This window comes from Populus trichocarpa, chromosome 4, assembly GCF_000002775.5.
Source record: "Populus trichocarpa isolate Nisqually-1 chromosome 4, P.trichocarpa_v4.1, whole genome shotgun sequence".
NCBI classification, from domain to species: Eukaryota; Viridiplantae; Streptophyta; class Magnoliopsida; order Malpighiales; family Salicaceae; genus Populus; species Populus trichocarpa.
The window spans coordinates 20986667-21004087 of NC_037288.2; the positions used below are offsets into that span (position 1 = coordinate 20986667).

The 17421-nt window shown below is 35.1% G+C and overlaps 3 protein-coding genes across 3 annotated transcripts; 1 reads left to right on the top strand and 2 right to left on the bottom strand.

Moving 5' to 3' along the window:
• Positions 1 to 751: 751 nt before the first annotated feature.
• Positions 752 to 7021, bottom strand: LOC18098081 (uncharacterized). Its single transcript, XM_024598857.2, has 15 exons — positions 6632 to 7021; positions 6250 to 6422; positions 6042 to 6145; positions 5234 to 5300; positions 4242 to 4334; positions 3999 to 4163; positions 3763 to 3903; positions 3591 to 3668; positions 2994 to 3106; positions 2842 to 2902; positions 2344 to 2511; positions 1594 to 1695; positions 1352 to 1441; positions 1171 to 1218; positions 752 to 1134 (listed from the first exon to the last, which is right to left on the bottom strand). Exons 1-15 carry the CDS (start codon positions 6909 to 6911, stop codon positions 1120 to 1122), a joined length of 1698 nt encoding a protein of 565 aa, XP_024454625.2. The 5' UTR covers positions 6912 to 7021; the 3' UTR covers positions 752 to 1119.
• Positions 7022 to 9461: 2440 nt separating this feature from the next.
• On the bottom strand, positions 9462 to 10916 carry LOC127905269 (uncharacterized). The gene is made up of 5 exons (XM_052452593.1): positions 10908 to 10916; positions 10338 to 10503; positions 10121 to 10211; positions 9873 to 10032; positions 9462 to 9581 (listed from the first exon to the last, which is right to left on the bottom strand). The coding sequence occupies exons 1-5, from the start codon at positions 10914 to 10916 to the stop codon at positions 9462 to 9464; spliced, it is 546 nt and encodes a 181-aa protein (XP_052308553.1).
• Positions 10917 to 12340: 1424 nt separating this feature from the next.
• Positions 12341 to 16931, top strand: LOC18098083 (ruvB-like protein 1). The gene is made up of 12 exons (XM_006384706.3): positions 12341 to 12536; positions 12723 to 12911; positions 13069 to 13200; positions 13306 to 13455; positions 13733 to 13888; positions 14356 to 14490; positions 14794 to 14859; positions 14946 to 15052; positions 16057 to 16156; positions 16256 to 16347; positions 16438 to 16507; positions 16622 to 16931. The coding sequence occupies exons 1-12, from the start codon at positions 12456 to 12458 to the stop codon at positions 16709 to 16711; spliced, it is 1368 nt and encodes a 455-aa protein (XP_006384768.1). The 5' UTR covers positions 12341 to 12455; the 3' UTR covers positions 16712 to 16931.
• Positions 16932 to 17421: the final 490 nt, after the last annotated feature.

Genomic DNA, 17421 nt, shown 5'->3' on the forward strand with positions numbered 1-17421 from the left:
GTGTATTATTTTTTTTATTTTTCTGGATTAATCCGACTCAACCTACTCCTTGGCTGGGTGAATTTTCAAATTGGATTTAATAATTATGATACTAATTCCCTCCACCCCTCTCCCTCAATGAAATGAGATGGTGGCATTCATAGCGATGGCTCAAAGCTCGCTCAAAATTCTCTCTCAACACTATTGTTCTTCTTCAGAAGATTTTCTGCTAAAGTTTTTGTCAAAGTTTTAGCTAAAGTTCTTGTTGGCAAGAATACAAATTTTGTAACACCCAACACATATTTAGCATCCATTTCTTGGTATCAATAAGTCCAGTCAATTTATTAAAGAAGACCCAAAAACTTTAACCCACATTTGTGATTAATTTTGTGGAAAAAAATAATTTTGTTTTTCTAAATTTAAAAACATATCCAGTCTTGTTTTCTGCTTTCCATTTGTCGTATAAAGAAGAAGAAAGATTTGGAGTTTCTTGCTTTTACTCCATATCTGCTGGGTCTGCACAACCCAGTTTTCTTACAGGTCTGATCTCATTACTGTCCCGTCCCACATGACTTCGGGATTTGCCGGGTTTATCCACTTCTTGCTTAGCCTGGCTAGCAACGCACAGACAACAAGCCCTAAGTTTTTACACCTCAGGTACAGCGTAAAAGTCCCTTTAGGCGTGCAAATTAGAATTACTGGCTTGTTTCTGAACAAACTTTGTTTGGACTGAATTACTGCTAGGTTTATCCAATTTAATTAATAATTACCATAGGAAACTGCTCGAAACTTTATAGGAAAGGCCATCACGAAATCATGGTGCTGGTGCCACAAATACAGATCATCCTCTACAAAAAAATGCTGGCTAAAGTCTCTGGTTTAAAATATCCTTCACCTAAACTTTTCTTCAGCCTATGTTAACAAATCTCAACTCATTCCAGCACCATAAATTTTTTTAAAAAAAAATTATCCTCCTAGGACCAAAATTAAACTGATCCCTCATGATTCTGACCTAATCGACAACGCACAACTAGTAAACAACACAAACTCCTCCATGGCAGAGGTTACATTCTATGCTACATGTGATGCTCTTCAGCAACAAGGATAAACAGCTTCAGTGCACAAATCCAGCTTCTTTTGTCATGCTGCTTTCACCTAAGAGAATATCGTCATTCATCATGCAGCTTTCACCTTACGAGAGGGAGGCCGTCGGAATAAACTTATGAGATCATCAAGACCCTGTTAAACAGCATAATGGGCAATTCAGCAATTTTTAGTTCAGTTTTTTTCATGTAGGATTGTGAAGGTATAGCCAAAAAAAATGTACAGACAAAAAGTATTGAAAGCTTCATATAAAGATAAGTGGGGTTACCCTTGTTGTGATGACAAGAAAAGTGAAAAGTATAATCAAATATGATCCTAGCACTAGAAGCAACAGCAAGTCGAATGTTACACTAGCAACCTGTAACAGCACATTTGAGTTGATTATCATTCAATCCAGTAGAGTAATTAACAGTTTAATTCGTAAAAGAGAATATCATGAAAATAAAATACATCTCAAAAGTCAAAAGAAATAAAAATGTAATTGTCATCTGGAGAAATAAAAATACAAACCTGGTATATGTTTAGTTTAGCTTTAGTTGAGTCATAGATTGTGAACATCCCATCGAGCACCTCATGTTGCACATTTACTTCATGAGTATGATCTTCTAATTCCTGCAGAAGGATACAAACAAATTAAGGCAAGGTAAAAAACTGAAAAAAGTATATTATGTCACCTTTAGAGTGTTAAGCAGCCCCAGCCTAATAATACCCTGATACCAAATCAAATTTCTTTGTGGGAAAAAAAAATAACAAGTCTTTCCCAATTTCCAACATGGTATCATCAACCAGCTCTTAAGCACTAGGTGCCAGACAGAGGTTTTTGTACAGCCTATGCCGTGTTTTGGATAAATCAATCAGATCAGAAGTCAGCATCAAAGAGCTCGTGGGGGGGGGGGGGGGGGGCGATCAAGAACAGCTTACATAGAAATTGATCTGAACAAAACCATTCCTATGAAATGCTATTGGCATTTGTGTAACATCTGAAGACCGAATCCTTAAACATATAGAAAAAACTATTTCCACGCCAGCATGTAATAAAAGTTAAACTGTAGTCAAACAGAAAGGAAGCTGGATGTAACCAAAGAAATTTAAATATTTCAACTCAAATTAGCAATTTTGGAAAAAATAAAGTAAATGTCCGACACTGTAGTCTGCAGTTAGCAAGGCCTGACACAAATTTGAGCGAACAGCACCATTGACCATATAATAAAGAAAACCATGAAAATATTAATTGTTGAAGAAAATTTGTAAAGTGTATACCTTTTTCAGTGCCATGACAAATGGGTCATTCTTTGATAGAAATGGTGCCACTCGAGGTGTTTGTGACAAAAGATCCAACCAGGATCTTATGTAAGGAGCATTGACAGCCAAACTAGTGTCATCCGCAAAGATTTGAATGTTTTTCCCTTGGTAATCATAGACATGCCTCTGTGTATGACAAATAAAATATGTCAGAGAACATAAAACTTAAAGAATGTTCCAAAAATTTAGTTATCTTGGTTCACAATTTGCAATAAACTTGTTCCTAATGTGCAAATCCTGACACAATACCCCATCATATAGCTAATTCTAATATTCTTAAACCCGTGCACATTACCAGCACTTGCACGTGTGAGCACACAATTGGTGCCTTGACCTCACTCTCAGCGAGGGCAACTTCACAAAAATAGTCTTCAAACAAATGTGCGATAAAGTCAAAACTTTGGTATCAGGATCGATCACAATGCATTAAACTTATTCGAAGGCATGTAACCTTACCGCGATATTCTCAGCAACTAGCTTGATACTTCTAACTATTGCATCTTCGTTTACAAAATGTCTGTCCAGAGAACCAAGATCTCAGTATTGTGCAAAAATATAAGAGCAGCTATACTTTCTTTATCAATGAGGTTCAAGTTGAAAAACACAACCTGCTGTCAGATAGACCTCCAGTTCTTTCTAACAGTTCAGGTGGTGCAGAAAGTCCGGTAAGGGTAGCAGCCGTGACCCTCAGCTTTGAAAACTGCTCGTGCTCCCAAGCTACCTACAGCAGGTCAACAGCTATATCACCTGAACTAAATGAGAGCATTGAAAGTACAGCATGCTTGAATCAACCAAACTGAAATTCTGGTAAAAACACGAAGAAAACCCCATCCATAATAAGAAAAAAAGATGCATACATGGTAAACTGGTGTCAGCCATCACAATAGCAATATGAGCATATTGTTTCAAGAATAAACAGCAGATAATCTAACACACAGTTAAGCTTTATAATGGCTATGAAAATATCTTATTAAATGATGAATACTCATCTCCTGCTGCTGCAGCACAGAGAATGAAAATGAAAATAAATGAAAGAAAACCATCTATTTCAATGTCTGATACAATTCTCCAGTATTTACCATTTGAGATTGACAAAAATAATTTTTCTTGAACCAGTAAGCCAAAAAAATGTCAAAATTAAAAATAAATCATCATTTTTTCATGGTTTTACAAAATAGTTCAAACCGTCAAGTAAATTGACTTACTCGAGGATTTGAGATATTAATTTTCTTGTGCTTCAAACTAACTTCAATGCCCAGCTCTTCTGCTACAGTAGAGAAACCCTAGGAAACTCAATGGATCAAACCACAAAACACAGTAATGGCATTGACACAAAAGAATAACAGCTCTGTACTGTTAAAAACTTCATCATCTTACTTCAAATATTTGTTTAATTAAGGCATTCTCAGGAGGCTTGGACACATGAATCCACAATTTGTTATCCCATGAGCCAATGCTATTCAAGCAAATAGCATAATCGATGCTTTCTCGTAGACGTTGATCAAAGCTCCGAAGCCACTTCAAAAGTAAAAATACTAAGATAAGCAAGCCAAAATAAAGAAAAAGTAGATTATACAATTAAGTTAATGGAAAAGATGATAAGAGCTAAGCACCTTGTGGGTTCCATTGTAGTTATAAGGTCCACCGGATGTTAGCCCAAAAAGTAAGTTATACCGTCCTCTTGTCTTTGGATTAGAATAAAGAAGTGAAAATAACCTAGCTATTTCAAGAAGAGCCACAATGCCACTCCCATTGCTATCACTTCCAACAGATAATGCCTACACATGTAACTAATTTCTCACATTAAAAGGTGCATACAAGTGGAAATAGTTTATATCAGATGTAAATTTACATACAGGTGCAGTTCCAAAAGTATCATATGATGCTACAATAGCAATAGTTGGAAGTTGATTCGGATCTCCATCTGCTTTCAGCCCTGGCAACCACCCCTGCGCATTTTAAACCATCATTTAGTTTACAAATAAACAGAGCATGAAGAAGAAGCTCAAAGAGCTCAGCAAGATTGCTCAGATTACAAGCATGAATAATAAAAACAGTAACTAAATTCATTAATAAGGATGTCTTATCAATTGTTAATATTTGAATGTGATGAAAATGGAGAGTATATTATATCAGAATTTCAATATTTTTAATTGTTAAAGCGGAACTTTAAGAGTTAAGACCAATATATGATCTGAAATTTTTTGTCAAGTAGCAAATGCTTTTACACCTAAATTTATTTCTGCTTTTAAAGTTCCACGTTTTAGTCTTGCTTAAAGCACAGTTTGCACAGCTAGTAACAAAAATTTGTATGTTAATCTAGGTGCCAACACATAATTGGTGATGACTGTGATATTTAAACAAGCAATGTAATGGTGTGTGCTGCAAAATTCATAATTGTCCATTAAACCTTACACGCCAGAGGCTGGAGTGCCTGTTAGAACGCAAAACCATATCTTTATCATGTCTTAAGTTTAATAAAATTGAGGCTATGTTAACATTGACAAGTGTTCCTGAGCTTTGGTAATGCAATAACATAGCTAAAGATACCAGAGCTGGGAACACAATAATAAATTCTCAAGAAACAGTGTCTATATCAAAGCAAAGATACAAAATTAAGTTACAAAAACGCAAATCATATATAATAGATTCCTCATGCATCAGCATCAATTTGACTGCAATGCATTGTGGCAAATGGACTATTGTTCCCTTAGCCATCAGAATCTGGAGAGCCCAGTATTCCTGTTTCTAGTAAGTGACAGATCAATGATGAGATGTTCATGATATGCAACATATTCCATTTCGTTATGACTAGTCATTTCCAATGGGAGAAGGAACAGAAAGTGACCTGAATGTTTGTGATGGCAGGAGATGCAATTCTCTTAGGTTCTGGTGCTGAGACAACAAGCTTGTAGCTGCAATATTTCCAAGCAAAAATGAATAGACGAGCCCAGCACACATATCATCAATCTCCACTTAAGCAAGCACACACACAAGTAAAATCACATTTCCATGGACATAAACAACCATGAGTTAGAAAGTAGATATGTTTAGTGTTTGAACCAGATGGCAATAGAGGAAGGCATTGCATGTTTTTGCTTTATATAGCATTAATATCATGGACTAATCAGCAGTAGAGAATAAAAAGAGTTTGTACAAGACAGGTCTAGATCGAGCCAATTTCTGGCTCAATAAATTAAAAAAAAAAAAAACATCAACCTTCCAAAAGAAACTAAACTAAACCTCTTTCCTCCCTCCATGAAAATTTCAGCTTGGGATTCAAAACAATTTCCCCTCAACTCATAATTCCATATTGTTGTACATCTGCATTCTACAGTGAACATGTAAATCCTGTTACGCCCACTTAACATTTTCTTTGTTTCTTTCTTATATGTTTTGCATAGATTATCTCAGGAAGAGAGTGTTTGAAGAACAGGAGCAAATAATTATCAATCAGGTATTCAGATTCAGAAAACATCATACAATATATCCAGGATAAGAAACCCAAATTTCACTCATGCGATGCAATTTTTCAAGAAACGACCATGGGGCATCTATCCAGCTCGTTTAGCATGCTGACTATATTATGTTCTATGTAAATGACATATAGCTTCAACTAGAATTCTCATTTTTCAACAGCAATGTTATGAACTAACCTGCCAGTTGTCGCAGTAGCAGGCTGACCAGAGGCATCATTCCTCTTGACATCAGCCAACACAGCATCAATGTCATCATTCTCAAAAGCAAAATATACCGGATACTACACCAAAACATATCACAAAACCCAAAATCACCCAAACTCGATCAAATAAGGTTCAAAAGAACTAAATAATAATAAATAAATAACTATTTTTTTTCACTCACGGGAATATTGGCATAAATAAGCAATCGTTCAAGCTCCACCAAAACATTCTTTGTCAACTTCTTCTCATGTATTTGATACTTGCTCTCAGACGTGGGGTCTCTATTTTCAAAATTAAGCATTTGCGGCAGCAAAAATAATAATCCTCCCAGCGGTTTTCTTTGTGCAATAAACTCTAACATAAAAAATCATAAAAATCAACTGATTTAACTACTTCATTAAATTTTAATTAATTAAGCTATACTAATCAAACAATTTAACTGCTTCATTAAATTTTACTTAATTACTTAAGCTATAGTAACCAACCAATTTAATTACTTAACCAAATTTTAAGTAAGTAGGCTGTCATTATAGACTAGATGCGCAATTAGAAATGTAATTAACCTTTAACCAAAGTGATATTCAATTCACGAACAGGAATGATGACGACAGTGCGAGAAAGATCGACGCCGGGAGGGAGATGCAAGGAGCCGGCGTGGTGGTTCAAAGTGGCAAAACGCGATCCGAACTGAGCTCCGGAGATATCGTATTGGATTAAGCGGTAGACGTCGACGACAGTTGCTGCGTCACATAGCTCGATGCAGGTGACAAGGATGAAGACGAGAGCGATCATTGAGTAGATTGATTCTAGCATTTGACGCTCTCGCTGTTTCCTTGACGACATCGTTTTTTGGATCGGATCGGATCTAGGGTTTCAGCAACTGATCGATCCGTAGAGAAAAATTAGAATATCTGGCAGAGCCGCAGAGGTAGTGAAGGAGAGTGAGGTCTGTTTACTTGCTTTCTTGATTTGTTTAAGACGAAGTTCGATTAGTCCCTCGACTATTTTTTATTCTTGAAGAAGTCTCTTATCTATCAGGTTTCTCAATTGGGACCTCCGTCGACATATGTTAATAGCTTTTGAAAACAATTGAAGCTGATGTTAAACTCCTGTGTGTGTGTTATTTTTTATTGATCATTTTTTAAAATAAATTAAATGGAAAAGTATTCTATTATTTCTTTCGATGTAAGATAAGTTAAAATAAATAATTATGTGATTAAAATAGTTTTATATTTGGATTACACGTGTTATTATATATATTAAATGAGAGGAAATGTAAGCTTTTTGTTACATCTATGTGTTTTTTATAAAATAGTGCATATGTTTTGATAAAAAATTAATTAATTAAAAATAAATCAATTTGATATTTTTTTATATTTTTTCAATTATTTTAAAATATTTATATTAGAAACTATAGTTTTGAAACCCGGCCCGGCGGGTCAACCCAGGACCCTGTCGACCGCGGCTGGAACCGGGACGGGTTGAAGAAAAAATAGATGAAGAAAAAACCCGGTGTGACCCGGTTGACCAGGAAAGACCCGGTCAAAAACTCGGTTGTAACCTGTTGACTTTTGTTTTTTTTACTAAAACGACGTCGTTTTGATTTAAAAAAAAAATTCACCTGGTCAAAACCTGGAACCCGGGCCTTGGATCGAGTCGGCTACCAGGTCGGGTCTGAAAACTATGTTTGAAACATTAAAGAAGGGTTAAATTTAATGTTTCTGTGACTCAAATGCAATACAAAGTCGTTACCAGATTGGAAAATGCGTGAGTAACTCGTGCGTTATTTAATGTCAGCTCCAATTTTTTTGATAGAAGGATTTGATTGAGAAAAGGTAAACAATGGAGGAGCTAATTTATAGAATTGGTATTTAGAGGACTCAATTTGTAAACTATATACAGTAGAGGGATTGATGAGAGTTTTGCCAGAAAAAATGCACTTTTCCGCAGCAAAGACAAACAAGCTGTTAACAAGCATTAAAAAAGCTTTCACAGGTTGAAAGATGAAGTTACAAGGCAGGAGCAGCAATTCTGGAGGCGATTTATGGCAGAAGACTTGCTTCCTGCACAAGCAAACATTGAACTATCTTGTTTGCTTACATGCTTGCTGGGGAAAAACTAGGACAGTGATCAACGTCTTAATTTCTTGCTTGCCTACAAATTATTAGATATTATTGGAGTATAATATATATAAAAATGAAATCTACTATGCATGCCGATCTGCTTTCATTCGAATGCTTGCTGGCAATCACGAAACGTTAATATCAGGAGATGGCAACTACCTGAATTTTTACATGGAAGTGTTAGGCAAATCCATTAAACAGAAATTGTGGAGGAAACAGAAATTAGATGATTATGTATGTATGATCTAATCAAAACATCTCTTTGACAGCAACAATTTCATTATAATAAATATAGACTCGCACAAGAACTTCCACCAGCGAGCTCTGCATAAGCTTAATCTACAAAACCAAGCAGTTTCCATTTCGAGAGTAACCCTCCGGGTGGTTTTATCTGCGGGAATATTCAACATAGGTACGGCAAGATGAGTTACCACAAAATTAAAGTAGTTTAGAAGTAAAGTTTATGGGTTGGATAATAGTTATTCTCTTTATTTTAGTAATTTAATTTGTTTTTTTTAATCAAGTTGATTGGTAACCGGTATTTGGTATCTAGTAAATCAAGGTGGTTGATGACTTATACTTTTAAAAAGTCTCATAATTTGGTAGATTTTGGGATTCTTCAACGCTTAAGTAAATATTATTTTGAAAGAAAAGATCATGATATTTTAAAAAGAGATACTTTAAAAATAAATATACAGTAGAGAATGAAGATTGTAAAGATTGACGATTAAAGGATTTAATTATAGCCCATGAATTTTTTATTTATTTAATGGAGAGGAAAGACTCTTATACATCATTAATGATGGATAATTATTTCTTATATATCATTAATATTAATAAAAAAATTATAAGTTCTTATAAGAATTTTATATATTCAGGAGAGGAGTGTTGAGGGATGAATATATTTGATTCTAACATTTTATATTAAGGACTATAAAAATAAACAAATAAAATCTTATAGTCCAATATAAAGCATAGAAAAATCACTAGTTTTATATTTATTTGGGCTCGGTAAAATATTAAAATTCAAGATGTTGGGTTTAATAATTTACCGGATTATATTTATTTGGGCTCAATGTGACACAATAATATTAGGTTATCCTCTCTTTGTCCCTAAATTAGATAAAAATAACATTTATAAAACATGCTGATTCATCACCAGGGCAAGGAAGCAGGAACTGCAACCTGTACGGGCTACCAAGCTCTTTGGGAAGCATTCCATTCTGCTATGAAATGATTTAAGTGTGGATGGGTTACTTGAATGGAGAACTTAGTCACTTGATACTTCCCCGCTATCTGGGAAGACAAGCGTCAGGTCATCGTTGTCTCTGTATGCTTGCACAAGAGCAGCAGCTTCGTATACAAACACCCCAGACATAGCAGGCACAAGCTGTGAAAGAACAAAAGAACGATGAACAATTAAGAATCAACTCACTTCTTTCTTTCGTTCCTATGGGTAAAATTAGCCTACCGCCCCTTGAATTCGAGAACTCCAAACCCAGTGCAAGTAGATTTGCTTTTTGTAAAAGTCTTTAGCTTAGAGCTGGGAGATCTCTTAAGTCATGTGGCCCCCATGAAGTACGAACAGATTGCAACCAATTTTTTCTTCATCTCCAACAGCATTTGGGAACATTTCTCAAGAGTGCAATAAAACTGCAAAAAAAATGGTTTCAATGAATACCTGGAAATCAAAAAGATCGTCGGCAAAATTTTGCTGAGACAGGACCCGCAATCCATGAATTGCAGCCGGTATCACAAGCCTTGGAGATGAAAGAGCAATACCGCTTCCCTTAATTGATTTCTCCGGTGAGTCCCTAAGATCCTCACTTCTTACCCCAATCCTGAGATCAAAAGTAGCTGCTGACTTGCACAAAAGAAGAGAGTGCATGATCACTCAATCAAAGAAATGACTGGAGTTTTTCATTATACTTCTTGGACTTCTTGTGCCTGAAAATCGAAGGAACCATTTCCCTCGAGAGATTGTCTGCATGTTGGTATAAGAGTTGAAGGTATAAGCAAGCTCACTCACTACAAAACAAGAAATCAGAAAAGACAACCGCAATGACCAGCAACATCAAAATGACGACAGTTCATGAATCAAAAGGGCCAGAAGCAAAACCCTCTAATTTTTTAAGCAAAAACACACGTGTCCTGCTCAGCCCTGGTAATTTCAACTTATCAGGAGCTGAGACAAAAGAAAGAAAATCCATATTCCAATGATCAAGGTGAGTCAGATTCTTTACAGGCCACTTGAACTCAGTAAAGAAACTAACTTTAACACCAGAAGCATTACAGAACACAGTGACATAAGCCTGAATTCAATTCAATATCTGTCAAACCTGTCAACAACAAGTCTCGTATTTCTCAGAGTAAACTAAAGTAGCAAAATGGGCCTACGAAATAAAGAATGTCGATCCTCCCATGTTACAAAATAAAAAAATTTGTATTAACAATTTTTTTTATCATTTACTATTGATGGTCCATATGATCCTTTATGAAGCTTAAATTCTCTAGAACCAGAAAAGAATGAAAATTTGCTTAGAAGACAGGGAGGAAGTCTACATGGCTGAGTGCTAGCTCTTAACACTGAGACTGAAAGGGGGGTTCTCTTGAAAAGAGGAGGTCTTGGAGACAATTTTGGAAATGGGGTGAAGCAAGCAATGCTAGATAGTGCATCCATTTGAGAATTTTCAGCAGCTAGCTACTCTATTATTACGGTGGCCATTTCTTTTTGAGGAGTTGATACGGGGAGAAATCTCTCTCTTTTGGTGTAGTTAATTTGATGGAAGATGGGATGATTTCTTTTCCTCTCTTTCCATCTTGTTATATATAAGTTTGAGCCCCTGTAATATATTTAAGATTATTTTTTAAAATATTTTTATTTTAAAATAATATTTTTTTTATTTTTTAAAATTTATTTTTAACATTAATATATTAAAACAATTTAAAAACATAAAAAAAAATATTATTTTTTTATCTTTTTTAAAAGCTTTTTTTCACCGCAAAAATAAAGAGGCTTTTTATATTTAAGATTGTAGTATACAATACTTTCTACTTTCTAAAACAATTTTTTTAATTTTTAATTTCAGTATTTCAAAACCATCAAAGCATTAAAAAAATTAATTATACTGGGTTTTATACCAAACCAAAAATTGACTGGGCATTTCAAGACCCAATCAATCTACATTTTAACTATCATTTCTCGCAATTTTATTTAATGATTATCACCTTTACCATTTCATCAATTTCACATTCTTTTTATTTTTAAAAAAAAATTATAAATCAAAAGGAAAAATAAGAAGCAGTTAAGATGGAAGAATATGATTAAAATGAAGTAAAAAAACTACTAAAATGAGGATGGTTTACAACGTCAAGAAATTATTTGATTATTTTTAAATTAAAAGTACTAATGAATTAGTTTTTAATAAATTTCAAATAATAAGTTGTCATCCATTCAATTCTTAAAGACCAATTCTGTAATATATATATATATATATATATATATATATATAACACACTATATAAAACACACTCAAGGCCTATGCTATAATTTATAAATAGTTTTTATGTGTAAAAGTTGATTCAAACATAGTTTTTAAACCCGGTCCAGTCCAAGATTCGGGTTCCAGGTTTTAACCGAATCAGCCGGGTCAATCCTTATTTTAAAAAAAATTCAAAATGGCATCGTTTTAGTAAAAAAAAAACAAAAACAAAAGTTAACGGGTTGCAACCGGGTTTTGCCGGGTGAACCGAGTCACACTGGGTCATGATTTTTTCTATTTTTCATCAACTCGGCCTGGTTTCAGCCCCGAATCAACCGGGTTCCAGGTCGAATCGCCGGACCGGTTCGAATTTCAAAACTATAAATTTAAGATACTTTTATATTGAAAAAGGTTTACATAAACAAACAAAAAATTTTAATTAATGAAAAAAAATAGTGTTTTTTTTTAAAAAAGGGAAAGATCCATTTTAGAATTGTTAACAATTTGAGGGGAAAAAAAAAAGGGGAGGGAGAGAGAGAGGTCAACATTGCAACAAATCGAAAACTTTAAGGTTTATATTGTAAGATGTTGAGAACTACATGAGTCGAAGTGTACAAAAATAAAAAACCATGCTTTTACAATATAAAAAGAAGGGTACACAGCCTTGAAGGCTTAAAGCTGCTTCTGCTCTGCTAAAAAAAACCTAAACTAAGGACGGTCTGTAGCCAGAGAGAGAGAGCGACAAGGCTAGAGAGTGAGGGAGAGAGGGAGAGTTGGAGAAGATGAATATCGAAGAGGTACAGTCCACTGCCAAGAAACAGAGAATAGCTACGCACACTCACATCAGAGGCCTTGGCCTTGAGGTATGTCAACACTCTTCCTCTCTCTTTTAGGGTTTAGGGTTTTTTAAAACTTTTCTTTTTTTCTTCTTTTAGGTGGAAATGGGTCATTTCTTAGTTAGATATATGCCAGAAATAAAAAATATTTTCAAGAATTGGTTTCTTTATGGCCGAGGTGACTGTGTTGTTTCTTGCTATGTTCCTTTGCAGCCTAGTGGAAGAGCCATTGATATGGCTGCTGGATTTGTGGGTCAGAAAGAGGCTAGAGAAGCAGCTGGGCTTGTAGTCGATATGATAAAGCAGAAGAAGATGGCTGGCCGTGCTCTCCTCTTAGCTGGGCCTCCAGGAACTGGAAAGACAGCTTTGGCTCTTGGAGTTTCACAGGAACTTGGAACTAAGGTAGAACTTACAATTTTTGAGTTCTCTTATTTTTCAAGCTGTACGGCCAATGTCTTATGTTTTATTTTGTTAATGATGTTGTTGAACGTGGTCTGGATTTTAAATAGTTGGTAGTCTTTTGAGTTCGTATGATACAGATTTTGCTTGTTTTTTGCAGGTTCCATTTTGTCCAATGGTTGGATCAGAAGTATACTCATCTGAAGTTAAGAAAACTGAGGTATTGATGGAAAATTTTCGAAGGGCTATTGGTCTACGTATCAAGGAGAATAAAGAGGTCTACGAGGGAGAGGCAAGTTATATTCACTCTATTTTTTGTCAACTGATGATTATCTCATAATCTTTTGTCCATCTTCAAGTTGGTCTCTGATGCTGTGTTTTGGTATTGATGTTTCAGGTGACTGAACTCTCTCCAGAAGAAACTGAAAGTTTAACTGGTGGCTACGGTAAAAGCATTGGTAGTGTAATTATTGGGCTAAAAACCATCAAAGGAACAAAGCAACTACGATTGGAAGCCAGTATTTATGATGCCTTGATCAAGGAGAAGGTAAGCCCTTTTAATTCTTTGTTTTAAAAATTCTTAATCACGTACTTATGTACTTATGTACTCTCAACTTATGTGCTTTAGAACTATTTGAGAGCTGGTGCAGAAACAGAAGTCATCGCTTATTCGTATTCTATAATATAAAGGGACTTGTACATTTTGATTACTTGTTTATTCTCTTGGTTTCTTGCCTGCTAAGATTTTTAAATTCTTACTGCTTGTAGTTTTAACCTGATCTTTTGTGATATTGAAATTGTAACTTGTATAATATGATTTTCAGGTAGCTGTGGGAGATGTTATATACATTGAAGCAAATAGTGGAGCAGTCAAAAGAGTGGGTCGAAGTGATGCTTTTGCTACAGAATTCGACCTTGAAGCAGAGGAGTATGTCCCGCTCCCTAAGGGAGAAGTTAGCAAAAAGAAGGAGATAGTTCAGGTATTGCTCTATTAGCATCAGATGTGTTGTACTGTTATGGCATCTTGCTCATGTGTTTTAGACAATGACATCTTTTTTATAATCTGTGCATAATTGTGCTGGTATTTGTTTCAAGTTGATTCTTATTAGAATCTTTCAGCACAGGGGGTGCTTTGTCTTTTAAACAAGACTGGCAACCTTCTTTGAAGCAATTGTGTTCAAAATGATAAGACTCAGGTGGCATGTGTATAATATTGGATACTGTGTCCCTAAAGGACCCTAGCCAAAAATTTTAGATTTGCATTTTTAAGTAGTGGCTCAATGGCTGCGAGCTAATTAATTAAGCATCTAGGGATTTGTACCCTTTAATTTGATTGAACTTGTCACCTTGTGAATCTTTCCCTTCCAGGTTCTAAGCAGTTGCCTTATCCTCATAATAGTGTCACATTTATCACCCTGATATTTTTTTCTAATTTTCATTTTGTCAGGATGTAACTCTGCATGATCTAGATGCTGCCAATGCAAGGCCTCAAGGTGGGCAAGATATATTGTCTCTAATGGGCCAAATGATGAAGCCTAGAAAAACAGAAATCACTGATAAGCTACGACAGGAAATAAATAAGGTACTGCTTCTGAGTCCATGGTAGTATGTAGTTACACATTGTTTCCAGGGACCAAGGCCTGAGTCGATCATTTGAAAATAAATAAATAAATTAGTAGAATCTACCTCTCATCTTCTTTTGTTCCCAAATTATCCTCAATCTGCAAATATTTGCAATTAGATCACAAAGTCGTGAACAGTTGTTTATGTTTCTTCTGTTTTTCAATACCAAACAAATAAATGCTCTATTTTTGGTTTGCCATAACCTCAATATCATTATGGGTTATCCCAAGTGTGTGACTGAAAACAAAATTGTTGATGGCAGGTTGTTAATGGATTTATTGATAAGGGCACTGCAGAGCTTGTTCCTGGAGTTCTATTCATCGACGAGGTCTGTTTTTCCTTTAGACCATTTCCACAACTTATTCATGCACATATTTCTTTTCTTTTTTTCACAAATCAAATCAAAATTCACAGGTACATATGCTGGATATGGAGTGCTTTTCGTACTTGAATCGTGCTTTGGAGAGCTCGCTGTCGCCCATAGTGATCTTTGCTACAAATAGAGGAATATGTAACGTAAGGTAAGAAGGATGTTTTATGTGCAAAACAAAGCTTTTCTTATCCTCATGTTGGAAATTTTGGTGGCAAGACTGTATTCACACTTGACATCATGGTGAATTTGGTTGATGGATGATAAATTCATTCAATTTGTAAATTGTCCTAAATTTGAACCCAGAAATTGATTGCCAGGTGAATTGTGCTATGGGGATTTATACCATGCTTCAAAGTATTGTTGTAGTTGCTGAAATAAGGTTATGCCTGTGCCAAAAATGGACCATTATTCACGTCATTTAATGTAGCCTCTTAAGTCTAATCCAAAGAGACCTGAAAAAAGAAAAGGTTGACACTGAAGTTCTCATTGCTTTTTTTTATAAACTACAAGCACCAAACAATATCACTTTCTTCACAATGACCAGTTATCAAGGATGAAATCATTATAAGTAGATGGAAAGCATTTAAAAAGGGTAAACCATCATTTCTATTGGAAGTAAAATGTTCGAAAGAAATTTTTTGTTTAGCCTTAAATATTTATTTCCTCTTTATTGGTTGGACTCCTTTCTATGGTCAATGACTATTGTTGTGAGCAGTAGGCATCTAAATGCAATTTGCTGTATACTGAACAATGGGTTCTAACCTTCTTCCTCCATTCCTTGCATTTAAAAAACTTGATGTTCTTTCCAAATCTTTTCTATGATGATTTTCAGAGCATTCATGTATTTATGGTGTTTGTGTTTATAAAATATAGAATAATGTCTGGCCTTTTATTTGTCTCTCATTTAGGCAAGATATGTTTTCCCTGTACTATCTTGGGGTTATGGAGTTTTGTGACATCATAGGATCTTGAATTGTGAGAGCAAAATTCTGTGAAATGTATTGATAGCTTCATTTTATATGCTATGAACGACTGTAATATAATTATGTTTTATGTTCCCTCTGCTTGAATTGGCCACTAGCTTGTGCAAACCTTCCACTTTGTAACATGCTCTTATATCCTAATTCCTGACACGGACAAGCTGCTGTGCAGAGGGACAGATATGAATAGTCCTCATGGCATCCCTGTTGACTTGTTGGATCGATTGGTGATTATCCGAACACAAACTTATGGTCCTGCTGAGATGATACAGGTGAGGCCAAGTTTTGTGTGATTTTATTGTCAGTAGAATTTCTTGTAATTGACAGGCACCAATCTAATGCCTGGTTATGGACTCCTGTTGTTTGGTCAGATTTTAGCAATCCGTGCACAGGTCGAGGAACTGCACATAGATGAAGAGAGTCTAGCTGACCTTGGAGAGATTGGACAACGCACATCATTGAGGTCTTGATAAAATTCATAAATATATGTGAGGTGCAAAAAGAACTACCTACTTCTTAAGCATGCTTTAACTAGAACTTGTTGTCCCCTCAGGCATGCGGTTCAGCTATTATCACCTGCCAGCATTGTGGCAAAACTGAATGGTCGAGAAGAGATATGCAAGGTAATGATTGTATCAATCTGTCAGCACCCGTTGTTTGTGAATGAATGCGCTTTAAGTACGTTTTTCACTATCAAACGCATGGGTTTTTTACTTTTTGGCTGGCTCAACATGTAGGCGGATCTCGACGAAGTGTGTGCATTGTATCTGGATGCCAAGTCATCGGCCAAGCTACTTCAGGATCAGCAGGAGAAGTACATTTCGTGATTTTCGAACTTCATATCTGAAGTAGCAATTTTTTGTTCGCTATCAATGTCATATTTTATGCTGGATGTGATGGGGTTTTCCCTTCTGATTAAAGAGCACTGGCTTCAATCTGTGGGCTGGGAATGCAGTTGTAAAGGAAAATGAGTTAAATTCTAACAGTTCCACAGGTGGATTTGCATGAACTTTCCAATGCAATGATATATTTGCGCTTTGCCTTTTATTATTGTGCGGTAATGTAGAGCCATTGTTGCTGTTATTAAACTGGCCTTGACATGAGTTGACATCTTGTCAAAGTTTTAAGATTTTTTTAAAAAAATTAAAATGATAGTTTTTTTTTTAAAAAAAAAATGAATTGGGATTTGACTGAATTGATTATGTTAATTTTTATCTAATTTAATTTAAAATTTGGCTTAATGGGTTACAAAATTGATCAATTAGATGACCTAGTTACTATAGCTCTAAATTTTCACCTTAAGTTCATTGGATTAAGCTCTTCCAATATCTATGGAGATACATGATTCTTTATGGAAAATTTTATTGTATCACTAATGTTTTTATTATTATTATTAATGTGAGTGTTTGGATCAGTTTACGTACACTTTAACTAATTTTACAGGTCCTAAAGTTAATAATCATGTAAGTCTCCAGTGCACATTATATTAACAACTAGAGGGTTCGGACTTGAGATTACAATCACCAGAACATAAATA